Genomic DNA, 19,493 nt, shown 5'->3' with positions numbered 1-19,493 from the left:
TATGGTGAGGTTGGGGTTGGAGCGGACGGCTGCCGTTCTGCGGGGGAGAGGTTGGAGTGGGTGAGAGGGGTAGAGAGGTTGAGGTGGTTGATATCTCGACGGCAGTTGGAGATGAAGAGGTCAAGGGAGGGTAGGAGGCATGGGGGTGGTGTCCAGGAAATGAGAAAAAGTCTGCTTTAAAACCAAGGACTGGAGAAAGGAATTGTTCCTTTTCTAATGATTACTGAAGCTCGTTGCAAGTTGTATTTACACTGCTACTCTGTATAAAGTAGATGGTGGTTGAGGCGAGGGTGTGGCCAATTGCAGACAGGCCAGCACAACAGGATGCTCACAAAAATGAGATGCAAATGGCAACAAGCTCCTTGTTGTTTTCTGAATTTTGAAAAGTTTTGGAAGCTATCAGCAACTATTTGATTGATTGCTAGGTAGCTTGTGGGTGTGAACAATGCTGCCAGAGGTCTTTGGACTGCAAGGGCAGATGGGATGCCTTTCTACCGAGTGAAAGAGCTAAAGCCTAAAGAAGCCCATTTATTTTTCCTTTTATCTGGAGGAAGTGAACAAAATTGAAGGAGAAGCTGTTCAAGGCAAATAGAAGCTTAACTAAGTGGCGGAGGATGACAACAAGCAGAGACTGGTTGGGCCTTCATCTCAGGAGACAGTAGAACATGCTCAGGTCACCAGTAAGCAAAAGATGTCAATAATTTTCAAACGTTTAAATACGCATTGGTTATAATAACTTTTGAGAGGGCACAGCTAGAGACTTTGAAAGAATTATGGATTAGGAAAGAGAACTGGAATGATTTCAATTTAGCAATGAATAGAAGAAATAGTTAGGATGAGTAACTACTTAAAACTAAGCTCTTGCACACTGACTTCAGCTTTCTCCTACAATGGAGCTGAACACTAATTTAAATCCCAATTAGGCGTTCTATTTTTCCAACGTTACCTATATTTCATTTCAGTTTCGCTGTTGTGTTGTTCGTGACAATTTTTATACTAATTTTGTTTATACGTTTGCATCTGTAGTCTTGCAATAACACTACTGGAATACAATAATTCTACATCATTCTCAAATGTCTTTACTGTTGCTCAGGTCTATTAAGTGCTAGTTTTCTATTTCTAATATGCAATTCCCTTAACAGACAGATAACGTGCACATGATTCAACATAAAGCCTTCAGTCCCTAAACACATTGTCAAAATGCTGCAGTAAAGTTTAATAAGTCACATTTAGCAGATTTTAATAGAACACAATATGAATGTTACTCACGAAGTAGCACCAGGTCACATTTCTCTAACAACCACTCTAAAAAAGTAATACACCCTAATTGGTTAAGTTATGTATTCACCTTTTCTCCTTCATTTCAATTAGTTCAGTTTTCAGGAACTCTGCTGATTTTTCCAAGGTAAGATGATGTTGTTCTAGTTCTGCTGGGCCCACTTGGTTATGCTGACTCTCATGAAGAGAGAGACATGAATTGCATAGCTGGATTATTGCTGCAAGATTCAGTTTACCAGCTTTGTACAAGTCACCAATCTGTAAATAAACAAACATTGTTAGGAAATTATTTTTCTACTTCCATTAATGCCACGATATCACATTTTCACACTTCATGATTGGCGTTCAAGCTTTTAAATCCTGTTCTTGCATTCCTGTCCATTTTAGTTCACACCCATCCAGCATATTCCTATCTTGGTTAGCACTGGCTACACTTATTTACGTATCTATTTGTTCCTTCCACTATATATACTGTTCCAATCCATGTCAAGTTAAAGTTGGACATTTTGAATGGGTGCCTCCTGTCCTAGAGTTGCCCCCGATCGCCAATCAAAAGCCCTCCATCCTGTACCAAGCTTCATACAAACTGCATTCTATTCTGTCAGCATGTGGCATTGAGGGTATAGAGATTACTTCTCTCAATGTCCTGATTTTAACTACCTCCGTAACTTCTGAAAAATCAGACAGGAGGATTTCAATTTCAGAGCTTCTGCCTTAATCTTGACAGACAGACTATTCCTATGTTCTTACAAGTTAGAAAATTGTCTGTTCCCTTCAGAACAGAATCTCCTCTAGTAACTACATTTCCACCAAGTCACTGTACTGGAGCCTGCTAGGAGTGACAGAGTGTATGTAGGACAGACACATATCCCAAAGACTCTTCAAGGTGCATACTGATCTCTCAAGCCCAATAGGGTGACCATCTTGTGCAACCTACAATCTGGAAAAATATTATCCATCCTGATGCTTTGTGGTGACTCCAACTGCCCCTCAAACTTAAAAATCCTGAGCATGCTGTGCTATGCATTGAATTGGTCAGGCAGATGCAGTTGTCAGTTAAAAATCAGATTCAAGAAAAAAAAACCTAGTCAAAATCTATAATTTCACATTGCAGATACCAGTTGAGAAAATTTCACTTGAATCAATCAATTGCCTTGAATGTAAAGAAGCGTTATTCTCACTATTTCCCACAACTCCATGATCATCTAGAAATGGTATTAAAATGCAGTATTTTCCACTAGCACGTCTATTTATACGGTGTCCGACATTATGAGTGCATGCAAAGTACTCAGCTTTAAACAAAAAAAAACACTTGAAATCTTATTGTATTTGCATAATTAGAATTTGAACACCAAATGGAGTAGAAGGGAGAGAGCAAAAGAATAAGCAACTTCATCTGTAATTGCATTGTTTGTTCTTTCTGCACTATGAACCTATTTGAAGGTATCCATTGAATTGTGATCATGGTCTTGGTTGTAAGATGAAGCTTAGTCCCTGAGGTTTTGGATTTGAATTTTTCCCACATGGAAGGACTAAAATCATGACAAGTCTTTTCCCAAGTGGTTTATTTGCTCAGTAGTACAACAGGTATCTTTGTCTCCAACACCCCATGACCTCCCCAACCAAACTCCACCTCTTCCTGAGCGCCCAACTGACACAGCAATAAACACAAGCTAGAATGTATTAGGCTCTGTTTTTTTTTGGAAATGGAGTATAAAATAAGGATCTTTTGCTCGTGGCACAGTGGCTCAGCGGTCAGCCCTTCTGTCTCAGACCATCAGGAGTGCGGGTTCTGTAACCCCCACTATAGAAACTTCCAAAGATATGGAAGCTTGATGTAAAGACATTTCTTGCCTCGATTCAAAATGGTTGACTTTAACGTGAGACTGATTTCTAGGTCCCAAATTTTCTTTCATATAGCAAGAAATCACAATCTGTCCATATCCTTTTATGGACTTCTCAAAATTCACTTTACCACTTCATTTGAAAGCCTGGATATGCTATAGTGCCTTCAAATCTGGTATTGACATACACCACAAATTGTTGATTCATGGGCACTTTTTAAGTTGCAACAGACCACAGAAGAATCAACTTATTTATTCCTACTTTCCTTTTACCAAATATGTAATCAATATTTGTTCTCCCAATTCATGAGTTGTCTCAACCTACAAATTATCTAATTCATCCGCAGATGACTGCTTTTATGGTCTCCATTTGCTAAGAAAAAGCAATCAAATTTAATTGCAAGAGCAAAAGCTCAGGTGTGATGCACAGCCCATAACCCAGACCCACGTGTGAGCCTGTGTTAAGTCAGAGGATCTAAAAAAAAACAGCAATTACAGTTCAATAATTCGCAATGAAGGCCAAAATTCCTTCTTCCAACATATCATTCTGTTCTAAGTTTTTGGGTAGATATCAGACAAAAAACAAGAATGTTAAGTGCTCTTCACACAAAGGCTAGTTCATGCACACTTGCAAAAATTGGGCCATTCAAGTACACTAATTCTCCACCTGATTTTGTGCAATTTATAATTGTAGTTCTGGATGTGAGTTTGCTCGCTGAGCTGGAAGGTTAGTTTTCAGACGTTTCGTCACCATTCTAGGTAACATCATCAGTGAGCCTCCGACGAAGCGCTGGTGTTATGTCCCGCTTTCTATTTATCTGGTTAGGTTTCCTTGGGTTGGTGATGTCATTTCCTGTTCTTTTTCTCAGGGGATGGTCCCCTGAGAAAAAGAACAAGAAATGACATCACCAACCCAAGGAAACCTAACCAGATAAATAGAAAGCGGGACATAACACCAGCGCTTCGTCGGAGGCTCACTGATGATGTTACCTAGAATGGTGACGAAACGTCTGAAAACTAACCTTCCAGCTCAGCGAGCAAACTCACATCCAGAACCTCAACCTGAACTACAAATCTTCTCAAAACTCGATAATTGTAGTTTTCAGGAATGTAATTACAGCAATGAGTGCATTGTTTGTAATGGAAAACTCCAATGTAAAAGCTGTTCATATCATTTGAGATGGCATAAAATGTACTAACCTGATCAGCTTCTTCTTCAATCTTAATTATGAGTTGTCTAGGTACTTTTAATGTGACATCTGTTCCATCAAGAGTGTATAGATCCACTCGCCCATCTAATAATGAATCAATTACTTCCTTTTCTTCTTCTAATTCAGACATTGTGTCTGTTACAATATTCCACATTTTACGTAGCTGAATAACAGGTTTGGGGTGCAATAAGTTAATAAAGTTTCAATGGTACTCACATTAATAAGATAAATCTTTACTTGTACAACTAAACTGAGTAAACACCATTTTGATCCCTCTCATTCAACATCACAAAAAAAATTACCCTGATCGCACTAACATTTGAGAGTCTGCTGTATGCATGTTGGCCTGCCATGTTTCTTACATTAGTGTAGTTGTTAAGCATGTTGGAGTGCCCAGTCATCAGAAAATGTGCTACTGTAATAAAATTCACTTTGTTTTTAAAGATAGAGGTACTACAATTCTAAAACCTGAATTCAAGTAACCTCAGCAAGAACCACAACAGGAACACTATTTATACGCAAGCCTTTGATCAATCTGAAGAAAAAATCAGTGAAAAAGCAGTATCAAACAAAAAGGTATAGGTTCCTTAGCTAATGTTACATCAGAGAATGCCTTCAAAGTTGTATGAAAATAAAAGACAAACTTCAAAAAGTAATGAAAGCAAACACTTAAAAAAAAATAACAGAATGCAAAACGGAAAAGTTAGTGATCTTGACTTAAGCAAAGACCTTAAAATTTGCTTATACTTGATATTTAATTCATGTCTTTCGAACTTTCATACATTTTGAAGAAAAAACAGATTGGATAGACAGGCAAGAAATAAAAGCTACATAAAAAGAAATTATACCCACTAAGATTACGATGAAAGCATGACTTTTTTTAAAGAAAAGAGCATTCAATGGTTCGTGGTATAGCACAGAGAAAATCACATTTAGCAATTTACACTTTGATATTGCCAACAATTCTAAAACCAGCCAAAAAGATCACAGTGGCTTGTCGTAATCAAGTTTTTAATATTTGTTGGAACAATCATTCAAACATTAAATAAAAAGAATGTGATCACTGCTCCTTAATACTAGGTCACTGGAGGTAAGGATGTTGCACCTAATTTAAATCAAGAACAAAAAACATACCAAGTAAAGCAAAAGTGTTGTCAACAATCTTAATGGTGAAAAATATAAAGATGTGATGTTAAATAAAGATTCTGTACAAACCTCCTCTTGTTTCTGATTACGTGCTTCAGTAAAGCCACAAATAACCCTGACAAAAAGAAGTTAAACTGTAAGAATTGTGTTAAACGAATTCAAATCTGCAAATCATTTTGCATTCACAGGTAACTCAGGTAAAGTGTTAGAAATTTTAGGTACAGCCAGTCATTTCAGAGAAAAATTATTATTTATCATTTCTATTCAACATCGGCAAGTGAGTCAGTTGTGGTCCTGCAGTAAAAACTTATTAGGGACTTGAGCAGGGAGAAAAGATGGAAATGATCAAGTTTAAAGTGTCAGCTGTTTTCTCTAAAGTATATGTGAATAGATTCAAACTAGTTACTGCTGTTACACACCTGTTGTAAACAGGCCCATTACAAAACACTTTCTAAACGTCACCACTTACTCCCCACAGATTGCACTTTCTGCACTTCATTAGTGGAAGCAATACAGATTATAGAGAAAACTTTCAGAGACGTCACATTTCAGTTTACTTCATGCTAAGCACCATGACAGATTAAAATCTGTTGAGAATAAGTAACTGACATGCTGTAAACCCATTCCTGCAACTCAACAGCAATTTACATGGAAAGGCTTATGTGAAATCACTCCCCTGACAGGAATGTAAATAGTGGTCTTTCAGTAAGAGGGGAGATCAGCAGTGAGAAGTCACAAACACCTCCAGAGTACCATAACGTGTCAATTAGTTTTAAATATTCAACCTATCTGAAAAAGTATCTTACACGATGAGGATAATGCCATGAACTATCAAGTTGAAAATTTGGCATGAGGGTATACTTTTGTCATTAAGTTATGCTTTTAATTCTGCAATTGATTTTTTAAGAAAACACTTTGAGCTGTTACAAGTTGCACTGAGAGAAGACAGACAACTTACTATAAAGTCACCTCAAGTTGGAGGAGACAGAACAAAGTAATTGGTTCCACGACAGGGGCAGAGTGCAAAAAAGGAAATACTCCACATACCCGTTAAAACGTATTACAGTCAGGAACAAAAGTACTGGAAATTGACAGCATAGTTGTCATGGATGGACTCAGTGAAGAAATATATCAGTGGATATACCAGTGAAACTATAACTTTAAGGGACATTGAGTAGTTTGTTGGAGATGACTCAAAGTCGAGTTGCTGCCTCCTCATCTTTTTCTAAAACAAATGGACTTGTTTCCCATGGGAAGAAAAAATTTAAGATTAATTACAACATTGACTCCTGCTGGCCGCATCTAAGAAACCATCCAACCAACCCCAGCATCAGACACAACTGAAGAACTTTACGCCATATATTCTTTTATCTAGATTTGTTCTGACACTGCCCCTCTTAGCATTACATCTGTGTGTACATACAGAATGCAACCCTACACTACCTGCACAAAAGCCAAATATTGAATGTTTCATCTTTATTAGTTCATTGGCACTACCAAATAATAATTTGTTCTTTTAAGCACCGGAAAACCTTGTGATTGGCTCCTAATTACTTCTAGTTAAGCTCAATAACTGCATTTTTATTGGAGATGATAGCCTGGTGCTTGAAAAGAAAAAAAACAAATCTTTATGTATCCCAACAAGAAGTGTGCAAAGAGAGGAGCTTGTTCACTCATCGCAAGACTGTTCTGATTCAAACCCGACAACGAAATCAATGCCAGAGTACAAAAGCTACTAAGACTCAGATTGTTAAAAAATTAATCCCGTACAACACTATCCTTCCTTCATACCCGCATTGTGCCTTCACTTCAAAATGTTAGATATTAAAAATTTTGTTCTAACAAATTTGGATATCAGGGGAATAACAAATAAAAAGCAACTGAGATAACAGCCCAGATCTTTCAATCTCTGGATCGCCCTAGACTGGAAGATAATCATCAAAATCTTTCTGGACTTTCGACGCATAGTAATTGTACAAATACTTGAAGCTTCTGATTAATCTCTTACTCACCCAGTCATCTGCCAGCTTTCCTGCCCATTTACTCTCTGAATAACTGGCACAAAGGCACTGGGACCTCTAAACTGAACTTCCAACTGGGATGAGACTGATATTGTCACAAAGCAGGGCATGGCTTCTGCCGAGATTTCCTCTGATAATGCCTCCATGGTTCAGTGCTCGCAACTGCTGGGATGGATTCTACATTTAGTGCAGGACTACAAGTTCTTGGAAGTTAGGTATGGTAACTTTTTTCTTTGCTCTAAGGTTTCTGATTCAGAGCAAAAGATCTGGGCCATTTTTGTTCCACAATCCCTCCCCACACAGGACATATAAAACTTACGACAGACAGACAAGAACTGGACCAACTATCCCTGAAAGTTGGTTGTGCGATCTGGTTAAGATCTATCAATTAAGTTAAAATTAAAAAGCCCTAATGGCACCTTACTTTTCCAGGTGACCCTTCATTTCTGCGTACTGTTTCTTCAACATTGCATTTTCTTTAACCATTAATCTGAAGGCAAAAATCACAGTAGTTAATAATGCTGAGGTTATCACAAATGAACAGTTAAGTGGACATCATAAGAAAAGAAACAGTAAACCACTCAGTCCCTCAAAATTACTCCATTATTTAAAAAGATTACAGCTGATTTGACTGTGAACTTATCTTCTCTCTCCTGTACGCCTTCCATAACATCCAGCTCCTGTGATTTATAGTCAAATCAGTGCTTCTCTTGGAGACAAATCAAGAAAGGAGTAAAAGCCAATGATAACACAAAGGGACCTCTCAAACACACATTGAAAAGCCAAAGATGGCTGTTACAATTGGGTCACTGAACTTAGCAATAATCTTTCAGGAGCTTCTCAGCAGCCAATCAACACCTGATGTACCCACTGACCATTATGAAATGTTAACTATGGTGTCACAACACCAGGCAAATAAAAGGGGTCTCCATAATAAGAAAAATTCCTAAACACTAGAACTGCACTTATTCTGCAAGATGATGCATTGATGACTTTCTACTTACCTTAAGCTAGACCATGTGTTGGTTAGTTGCAATGCAAGCCTTTGTCTTAAACAGAAACTTCATTTCCCCAATCCCCACTGTCAACTGAGGCTTGGTTAAATGATTTCCTCAAAACTGAACTAACTTTTCTTTGAACGTGACAATTTTGAAATCACACCAAGTTACAGGGTCAGCATCAGTAAATGTTGAACAGATCAGTAATTTGCTGATGACACCTCCATATTGGGTCGGATCTCAAAACAACGATCAGACAGAGTACAGGAAAGAGATAGAGAACTTAGTGATATGGAGTAAAGCTAACAATCTTTCCTTCAATATCAGCGAAATGAAGCAGCTGGTCATTGATTCAGGAAGCAAAGTAAAAGACACATGCCTATGTATCAATTGTGCAGGGACAGAGGTGGTTGAAAGCTTAAAATTCAGAGAAATATCACCAATCTATCCTGGTCTATCCACATCGACAGTACAGTCAAGCAGCACACCAAAGGCTCTACTTTCTTAGCAGAAAGGAAACTTGTTAGACCCACAAATGACTCTTACCAATTATTGTAGATGCACCAGAAACAATTCTATCTAGATGCATCAAAGCTTGGTATGGCAACTGCTCTGCCCAAGACTGCCAAAAAATTAGAGTTATGAACGCAGCCCAGTCCATCACAAAAGCCAGTGTTCCTTCCATTGACTCCATCTGCACTTCCTGACTGTCTCAGGAAAGTAGCCAACATAATCAAAGATCTCCTCCCATCCCAGTTATACCCCATTTCAACCTCTTCCACCAGGCAGAAGATACAAAAAGTTTGAAAATGTACCAACAAATTCAGGAACAGTTTCTTCCCTGTTGTATTATCAGACCAAATGAATGGACCCCTTAGATGAGAGTTGATCTTTCTCTGCAACTTGTCTCTAGCTGTAACACTATATCCTGCATTCTGTTCTATCACGCTGTTACGCTTAAGGTATGATTTGTCTGGTTAGTAGACAAAACAATACTTTTCACTGTATCTCAGTACATATCAGTAATAAATCAAACCAATGACAAAACCTGGAATGCCAGACTATAAAAGTAAAATCTGTAAAAACTGCAGCTAACAACCTGTACTAGTGCTGTACGAAAGAGAATTCTTTTCTCACCCCTGAAGTGAAGTTACATTTCAGCAATATTCCTCAAGAGACCTTGAGATTTTCATAAGGAAAAAGATATTGTCTACAGTTCTTCCTTTATGTAAAACAGGGAAGCAAAATATAACAAATCAATTTACTCATTATCTAGTGATGAGAATAAGGAAAGAGATAGACCCATAACGACACTAAAAGTTCTCCAAGGTCTTTTACAGAAGCACAAATAAAAGATTAACACTGCACCTAGTTAAAAACAAAATTGGTCCATTAATAGCTTGATGAAAGATGCAAATGAACAGCATGTGTTATAAAGGTAAGAAAAATGTCCAAGATGCCAATGTTCTGTCAGTGGGAGCAAAGAGAAAGCTTGGAGTTGTACGGGCTAAACAGCTATTACAAGAAATAAAATTCATTTAAAAAAGGGAGAAAAAATTGTTGCTTTATATTTCTGGTTAAGATTCCAATGTTACTTTTGTACTGGCTTTCAAAGAGAAGCAAACAACTCTGGTGTATCCTTAAGTTTCATAAGTATAAATACAAAATTCTGTACATTAGAAAAATCAAGCATCAATATACTTACTCTTCCCTCCTCTTGTATTCTCCAACAACAAAAGCTTCTTTCTGAATTCCTTCCAAAAACCAGTTGGCTGCAATACAACTTTTCATTGCTGATAAACTGGCATCTTCTTTTCCATTGAATGTCATTGTTTTCCAGGTACTATCTTCTTTTGTTAGTACCATGGGGAGGAGCAAACAAATTAGAAACATACTAATTCGATCAATGCTAGAGGTCTGACACAAAAAAAATCACACATTCACAGAACACCCTTTAAAACAGAGTAAGTACTATAGAAACATAATGTGTCCCATTGAATTGGCTGTGCCATTCATTATGACTGTGGCAGATCATCCAACCGAATAGCCTGCTCCTGTTTTTTCCCCCCCCCCTCTATCTTTTGATCCTTTTAACCCCAAGTGCTAATTCTAACTACTTCTTGAAACTATACAATGTTTTGGTCTTGGCCTTTTTTGTTTTGTTTTAAACATGTAGTGAATTCCAGAGGCTAGTATTATTAGTAGTCATTGCATATACCTCTTGCAGTTCCTCTTAAAATACATTCCAATTTTTGATACTTAAGAATACATGACTTTTCCCAAAATGAAACTACGTTAGAATTTATAAGTGACATGATGTTCTTTTTCAGGGGCAGTTTTAAGAGAAGCCCATCTTCTTGGCAAGGCAAATCAGTTCTATACAACACTAAAAATTGTTTTCCAGTGCTTCAAAACAGCTTTTGAGTATTCATCACCCTACTGGTGACTCAAGTCAACGGTAGGAAACTAAATAAAAAGAGGAGGAAAACAAATGTAGAGATACAAGGAAGGAATGGATCATTCCAGACTGTCCCTCAAATAAAAACCTCAATGGGCAAAAGGCCAAGACAGAAGCAGAAGTGGGTTATTTGGCCCACCAAGTCTGCTCACTATTTAACAACATTACGATTAATCCAAACCTTCAATTTCGCTTCTTTGGCAGATTTCTGATCATTAAGGGAATTGAGAAGGCAATCTCAGGCTTGAATTTTCTTCACAACCCACCCTCAACAATCCTCTGAAGAATTCCCCAAGTTCACTACAGTCAGGATAAAATTCTTACTCATATTGGTCTCAAGTGTCCCCTTTGAGATTTTGCCTTTGGTCCAGACTCTCCCTCAGGAGAAACCACCTCTCCACATCCACTCTGAAAAGCAGCTGCAAGAACCTTACACATCTCGATGAAGGCTCTCATTCTTCTAAACTCAAAAGAACTCAGTGGTCAGCACTGCTGCCTCAGTGAACCAGGGATCCAGGTTCGACTCCACCTTTGGGCAACTGTCTGTGTTGAGTTTGCACATTCTCCCCGTGTCTGTGTGGGTTTCCTCTGGGTGTTCTGGTTTCCTCCCACAATCCAAAGATGTGCAGGCTAGGTAGACTGGCCAAGCTAAATTTCCCATATGGTGTTCAGGGATGTGCAGATATGGTGGGTCGTGGGGGTAACGGGTCTGCGTGGGATGCTCCGAGGGTCGGTGTGGACTTGCTGGTCCAAGGGACCTGTTTACACACTAGTGGAGTTCTAAAACAAACCTCAAGCTCAAACTAAGGTGACATTTCCTCCCAAGAAAATCCCTTCATATGTAGGGTCAACTTAGTGAGCTTTCCCTGACCTGCTTCCAAAACCTGTATCTTCTTTTGGATAAGCAGTGTTACAGTGGCAATGTCCTCTGGCCAATAAATGTTGATCTATCCAATGACATCCACATCTAGTTAAGCATTTTTAAAAAGGCACGTAGCTATTCAGTACTGCAAGCATGATCTGACTAATGTCTTGTTGGGAGATTTTGCTTAAACTATTCTAAAATCATCATTTGCTTTCCCTGTTACCTGAACTTGGATGTTAGCTTTTTGTGATGCATAAGGACCCAAAGAGTGCCGTAATTTCCTTTAGTTGTTCCTCCACTGAATAACATTCAGCTCAACGTTTCTTCCTGCCAAAATAGAAAACTTCACATTTTCCTACATTATATTCCATCTACTAAATATTTGCTCACTTAAATCGGTCTGTATTCCTCTAAACTCCGTATGTCAACCCCTACTAGCTGCGATCTCACTTATTTTTGCACAACCCAGAAGTTGGTGACAGTACATTCTCTTCCAGTATGCAAGTCATTAATATATTGTAAATAATTGTGGCCCCAGCACAGCTCCTGTGGCACTCCACTAGTTACACGCTGCCGTCCTGAAAATGCTCCTTTACCCCAACTCGTTATCTTTTATTAGTTAGCCATTCCACTCTCCACGCTAATATTACCTCTGAATCACAAGTTCTTAAGTAATCCCATGGAATATCTTTAGAAATTCAAATACATTACATCTACCAATTTCCTTTTATCTTCTTGTTACATCCTCAAAAAGAATTCTAATAAATTTGTCAGGCACAATTTTCCTTCACGATGCTATGCTGACTCTGCTTGATATTATGTATTGCTAAATTACTTTGCTGTTACATAATTTATAGTAGATTGTAACGTTTTCCCAGTCACAGATGTTAAGCTAACTGGCCACATGAACTAAGTGGCCTCCTTTTCCAGTGTACCTCAGTTTGATTATGTTAACCAGGAATGCTATTTTAAATCTAATTTTGAAGAACATGCATTACTGTATACATTCTATACAAACAAAAATGAATACAACTCAATCGTTCAAACAAAACTAAAAATACTGCTTTAGGATACTCAAAAAGTACTTACTTGCAGCTTCATGAAACTTGCACACGAGCACATATTTAATAAAATGGTACATTAAGTTAGTAAATTTTGGGCCTCCAGGAGACAGAAATAATGATGCTGTGACTTGCGGAAAATTGTTTCCGACTTCGTCCTTGAGGAGAGACAGAAGAATTATAATCTCATTTAGAATGCTAACTTCCTCAAATATAGGCCAAATTCATACCATGGAGAATACACACAAGAATTACATCTCAATAGCATTGAAAGGCTTGCCTCTTGTTCAAAATGAAAGCAGCGATATTTAGTTTCTACAATAAAGAGAGACACTGTTCTACCTAATCAACATCTCCATTCACTCCTCCACGATCAAATTGTCAGATTGAAAGACTGGAGGGGCAGAAGTTCCCACTGATCCACCAGTAAGACGTTGCATCTTTGGTACATTAGTTTCCTATTTAATGCCATCCTCCCTGGCAATTGCCTGAAGCTGATGTGAAACATAGAAGCCACATTTGACCCCAAAAGGAATTTATATTCAGGTAGCCAAGCCAACAAAATATCACATTTCTACCTAACAGTACCACAACTAAAATCTATTCATCTTTGCCTTTGTGCCACTAAACTTGCCCATTATATATTCTGAGCCACGTTGCCATCTTCTGCCCTCATTAAATCTAATGCCATCGTACTAACTCAAAATCAGGTTCTACTCAACCATGTTTTCTGACCAAAATGATTGCCAAATGAGAACTGCCTTAGTTAAAAACTACAGTGGAAATTGAGTAAAAAGACAACTCACTCCTTCAAAGTCTCAGTCTCTGTATAGCCTGTCCAGATATTTGTTTTTCCTCCAATTCTGCTGTTCCATTAGCTGCTATGGCCCCTAATTTCTGGAATACCTTGAGATCAGTCTCCATTCGATATTCTTTGGAATCTACTTCTTTGACTAAGCTTTTAGCAATCTTTCTAATGTCTCCTTATCTGACTGTTAAATATCAGTCAGCGACACTCCTGGGAAGCGACTTGAAACCTGATGTACTCCTGCACAGATGTAATTGTCAAGTTGGGGTTTGTCCCGTTTTGTGTACAGGACAGACTTGGGCAATTTTTCACATTGCAGATGCCAGTACAGTAACTGTAATGGAAGAGCCTGGCTAGGGGAGCAGCAACTTCTAGTGCACAAGTCTTCAGTACTATTGCCAGAATGGTGCCACAGCCCAGAGAAACTAGTGCCTCCAAACATTTCTTGACATCACGTAGTTTAAATAAAATTGGCTGGAGACCACCATCTGTGATGCTGGGGACCACAGGAGGAGGCTGAAATAGACCATAGCTAATTGCTGCGAATGCTTCAGCCTTATCTTTTGCGTTGCCATGTCGGGTTCTTCCATCATTACGGTAGGTATATTTGTAAAGCAATTTCCTCCAGTGAGTTGTTTTAATTGTCCACCACCATTCATCACCAGATACGGCAGGTCTGCAAAGATTAGATCTGACCTCCGCTGTGGGATCACTTAGCTCTGTCTATCAGATGTTGCTTGTGCTGTTTGGCACAAAGGTAGTCCTGTTTGGTAGCTATACAAGATTGAACCTCTTTTTTAGCCATGTCTGGTTCTACACCTGACATGTCATCCTGCATTCTCCATTGAAACATTACTGATTCCCTGGCTTCATGATAACGGTCAAGTGGGGGTTAGCTGGGCCAGGAGGTAGCAGAATGCGCTGAAGTACAATTTTGTTGCTGCTGATGGTCTATAGCATCTGACAAATGCCCAGCCTTGAGTTGCTCAATTTGTTCAAAGTTTGTTCCACTTAACACCATGATAGTGCCACACAGTATGGAGGATATTCCCAATGTGAAGTTGGAATTTTATCTCCAGAAGGACTGTGTGGTGTCACTCTTCCAGATACAGTCATGGAAGTCAATGATAGATACATCTGCAACTGGCAGATTCGTATGGATAAGTCAAGTGCCTTTTTCCCCTCTTGTTTGTTTCTCACCACCTACCGCAGTTCCAGTTTTACACCTCTATCCTTTAACACACATCCAGCTTCATCAATCGTGCTGATGCTGAACGACTCTTGGTAAATGGACATTAAAATCCCACACCCAGAGCACACTTTGCACCCTTGCAATTTTCAGTGTTTCTTCCAAGTGTGTTCAATATGGAGGACTACTGAGTCATCAGCCAGGGAAAGACAGCATGTGGGAAATGGCAGGGTTTCCTTGCCCATGTTTAACCTGACGCCTCGTGGCTTTGTGGGGTCTGAAGTCATGATGAGGACTTCCAGGGCAACCCATTTCTCACTGGCTGGGACTATCCTGCAGGCTGGACAGGATATATTTAGGAATGGTGATGCTGATGTTCAGGACCTGGTCTAAGGCATGATTTCATGAGTATAACTATACCAAACTGTCACCTGATGAGTGAGACAATTCTCCCAATTTTGGGACAAACCCCAGACGTCAGCAAGCAAAATTTTGCATGGTCAGTGTCTTTTCTAGTGCCTAGGTTATGACCAGATGATCCATTTAGTTTTATTTCTTCGATGAGGCTTAATGGCAATTAATACAAAACACAGTGGGCATGCTTGGCCATTTCAGAAGGCAGTTGAGAATCAACTGTAGGCCATAAGAGGGCATTAGTGAGCTACAGGGCTTTTCCAACAATTGACAATGGCTACATGTCATCACGAGAGCCTTAACTCCAGATTCTTTTATTACACCATCTACTGATGGTGAGGAATGATGGTTCTCCAGGTTATTATCTGGGTCTCTGGATTAATAGTCTAACAATAATACCACGAAGCAGTTACCTCCATCTATATTAGTAGGTTTATTATTTACTTACCGCAATTTTCTTCATCCACTCAAAGCACACTTTCCTAAAGCATGCAGCACTTTTCTTATCATAAATAGGCCAACAATCCCTTAAGGTAAAGAAAGGACTTAAATAAAAATTATGTACAAAGTACATTTTAAAAAGAACCACAAAAATCTAAGCACAAAAACGAGCAAATTGAATGCTAATTGCACAAGCTTGAAATGGAGACTGCCAACAGGAAGCACAACAAACGTATTATTGTCCACCTCAATTCATGCTCCAGAAACCCATTTAGGCTGCATTGGTAAGATGTATTTCTTCTTACTTCGCTGACTGGAAATAGTAAATGGCCCAGGAAAAACTGCTGTCATTCAATTATAAATGACAACAAGATATGTTATTGTCCACTCATTCCAGGAGATTAAAAACATCAACTGATTTACTTTATTACAAGCAGCTCCGATTTATTTTCTGATATTTGACTTGACCAACAAGACTCAAATTTAGAGGTCAGTGAAAAAAATTCAAATGAATCTTTTAACAGCCTCCAGAGAATTAAAAAAAAAGTCAGGAGAATGGTCAATAGGACATTCCTTTTTGCAGGAAAAGTGGCAAAGTTCAACTTCTCACAGCTTGAAATTGCAATTCTCAGGCACCCACTTAAGAGGGTACTCATAAAAGAATGCACATTGGGAAAGGAGTGTCTTGAAAAGAAAAATAGTAACAGTTGAATTAAATCTGAAAAACAAAGTATTATCCCATAAAGTGTAAATTTATACAAGCAGTCTTAAATATTAACTCAAAAATACAATTCTACTTTTGAGAACCAAAAGAAAATTTGTTTTAAATTCCAAAAGCAACGTTAGAAAATGTTTAAAATAAAACTGATAACTTCAATATTTCCATGGTTGAAAAACTGAGTGCAGTTTGTGACAACCTAAACAAACATTTAACCCAGTTCAAGAGTTAAACAGTAAGCTCACCACACAAATCAAGACACAAACAATTAAACCTTAGGAGCCAATTGTCACACACAAGTTTTCAATTATATTGCCCATCTTCAAAACAAACCATCTACATTTACAGGTAGTTTAGAATTTAAACAGACTGGCAAAAGGAATGAATTTCCTCAACTTTTCTCCCCTGCAGTGTGGCAGAAGTTAACATGAATGGGACACACCGAAAATTTACTGAAGTTACTGTGGCACAGTAGTGAAGCTCCAAGGGTATATAAACCATAGATGCAAATTACCTTTTCAGACTTGTCACAAATATGATGTGAGCTTTTCATCACTAGTGCCTCAATACTATATGATACTACTTAACATACACAATCTCAACTGTTCAAATGAATAATAGGATTCCAAATGATTCAAATCACTCAGTTCTGTCCACAAAAAGTAGTCAAAATGGATTATAACAGATTGAACATCTAGCTTTGGCCTAAATAACACAAATGAAAATAGCAGACCCAGCCTGTTGATCCTGCAAAACCTTCCTTACAATGGTGTGGCTTGTACCATAACTGGCGAAAGCCACCTTACAAACTAGTCAAGCAATAGCCCGATAGACAATCTCACTGAAATCACACCTTATAATGAATGTCAGAAGACACCATCTTTGGATATATCCTGACCAACTGACAGCACAGACTCAGAGGAGGGAGTAACATAGCAACACATATAGTCAGGAGGGAGTTGATCTAGGTAACTCAACCAAAATTTTACAGCAGTAGATCAATCATGAGCATGCTGACCTGTTGTTTAACAAATAATGCACTCCCTCAGCAGACAAATCCATACTCCTCCATGTTGAACGTAAATTAGAAAAAGAACAGTGTGGTGAGGTCACGATGCATGCTGGACACAAATTCAAAACCCATCACGGAGAGCTCCCTAGTAGCACCACTACTGACCAAGCACTAAGGGACATAACTACCAGACAGGGCTTAGAGCTGACATGGAGGGAGCCACTAAGAAGAGAAAGAAAAACCATTAGGTATATTTTCACCAATCTACCTATCACTGATGTGTCTGTCCATGCAATGATCGGTGAATGGATATTTCGAAGAAAAGTCATCTCATTTTCGCATGCAGGAGTCACTCATTGAGTGGCATGAACATGATCCAAAAATGTGGGCAGATTTTCAACAGGTGCAGCGTCTCATCTGGCAATCCACGAGGCACTGCCAACCATCAGAAGCAGAATTTTGTTCAACCGTAACCTCAAAATTTGGCACATCCCTCACTAAATCACTATCATCAAGCAATCAGCCCTCGTTTAATAAAGGTTGCAAGGGGCATACCAGGAACAAGACCTGGAATACCTAACGAAAGCAGCTATCAATCAAAATTATTGAAGGTAAAGCACCAGCGCCATGCTGGGAAATCGCCATTAACTACAACAAGCATGTCTTACATTTTGCTTTTGACAACTATCAATAACCAGCTGCCCATTTCAAGAATAATTATCGAACTTCCCTTATCACTTTTACCTTCGTTGTAAACAGTGAGCCAAAGCCAAAAGAACAGAAAGTTGCAGTCAGTTGCCATCGCAATAACAATAAAACTTTCAGCTTACCTGAAAAGAGAACTGGCCCGATTGTGGTCCAATTGCAGGAACAAGAAATGCACGACGACTTGAAATGCTTCCATGCTCGGTTTGTCAAACATATCCCTGATCGGGTGGAAGAACAGAACGCGATCGTTATTGTTCACACTGATACTTCAGGCGAGTCCCAACTGATGTCCACCAGCTACCCATTAACAACAGTGCACGGGAAGCAATCCCCTGAATGTGAACCAGGTAAAGAGAGGGGAGTCGTGGTGGGGGGGGGCGTGGAATGGTTCCGCCAACAGGCCCAGCCACGGGTCGAGTCCCAGGACCTCATACCTGCCGAAGACGACGCGGTTTCTCCCGGCGCTACTCGGCCCCGGGCGGGCCTCATCCCGGGGCGGGTTGAAGCCCAGCGCCAACAGCCCACTCCAAAGGCGTTCCTTCCTCCAGGGGCCGGGCCCAGAGCTGGCCATGGTTCCTCAGACCCAGCTCTCTGTAACTCACACGCTCTAACAGATTTTCTCTCTCTCTCTACTTTAACATTCTTACTCTCCCGCCTCCATCTTGAACGGTTTTCCGCTGACAGCGCGCGAACAGACAAAAACGAACTGCGCTGCCACCCGCACCGTAACTTCAGCCAATCACAACCTAGCGCCTGCACGGCTTTGACCAATCACTACACAGCCCATGATCAGCCTCCGGACCACTTCGCCAATCGTAATAAAGGCGCCCCTCCGTTTAGCCAATCGCAACTCCGTGTCTGCTCCGCCGGTCACAAACCTGCTCCTGCTCGACGAATCAGAAACGCGTTTGTTGTTTCACACACCTTCGTGTCGCCGCCTCGTACCGCTCAGCCAATCATAACCCGACGTCTGAGTCGCTTCTCCAACCATAACCCTACGCGCTCTACCGCTCATCTATTCACAAGCAGGTCCCGATCCGCCAATTAAATCCGGGCTCCTCCTCCGCCAATTACAACCCTGCTCCCCGCTTCACCAATCACAACGTCGTTCCCGCCGCACCCAATCACCACCCGGTTTATTCCATCAGCAGCCAATTATAAGGCGCTCTGGTTGCACTGTGGTCTTCTGCTTCTCGTCTGGAATTGAATGTTTTTTCCTCCCCCCAAGAAGTGAAGTTCACCTTCGGTTTCCGTCCTCCTGTCTTGCTTCAGCTGGTTCATCTTTGACTCTACTCCACTCCACTCCACTCCACTCCTCGCT

General features: G+C 39.6%; 1 protein-coding gene across 2 annotated transcripts in view; it reads right to left on the bottom strand.

The window, feature by feature from the left end:
• Positions 1–18,888, bottom strand: part of haus6 (HAUS augmin-like complex, subunit 6) — a 46,553-nt gene extending 27,665 nt beyond the window's left edge. For both annotated transcript variants that reach the window (XM_048527987.2, XM_048527986.2), the window contains exons 1-9: positions 18,607–18,888; positions 18,295–18,390; positions 15,742–15,820; positions 12,911–13,040; positions 10,204–10,348; positions 7,925–7,990; positions 5,549–5,594; positions 4,323–4,496; positions 1,349–1,536 (exon numbers count right to left, since the gene is read on the bottom strand). In XM_048527987.2, coding sequence (XP_048383944.2) covers positions 1,349–1,536; positions 4,323–4,496; positions 5,549–5,594; positions 7,925–7,990; positions 10,204–10,348; positions 12,911–13,040; positions 15,742–15,820; positions 18,295–18,390; positions 18,607–18,743 — 1,061 coding nt within the window. In that variant the 5' untranslated portion in view covers positions 18,744–18,888. The remainder of the gene's footprint in view (positions 1–1,348; positions 1,537–4,322; positions 4,497–5,548; positions 5,595–7,924; positions 7,991–10,203; positions 10,349–12,910; positions 13,041–15,741; positions 15,821–18,294; positions 18,391–18,606) is intronic.
• Positions 18,889–19,493: the final 605 nt, after the last annotated feature.

This window comes from Stegostoma tigrinum, chromosome 3, assembly GCF_030684315.1.
Source record: "Stegostoma tigrinum isolate sSteTig4 chromosome 3, sSteTig4.hap1, whole genome shotgun sequence".
In the NCBI taxonomy this organism is placed as follows: domain Eukaryota; kingdom Metazoa; phylum Chordata; class Chondrichthyes; order Orectolobiformes; family Stegostomatidae; genus Stegostoma; species Stegostoma tigrinum.
This window is presented reverse-complemented; position numbering and strand designations above follow the sequence as displayed.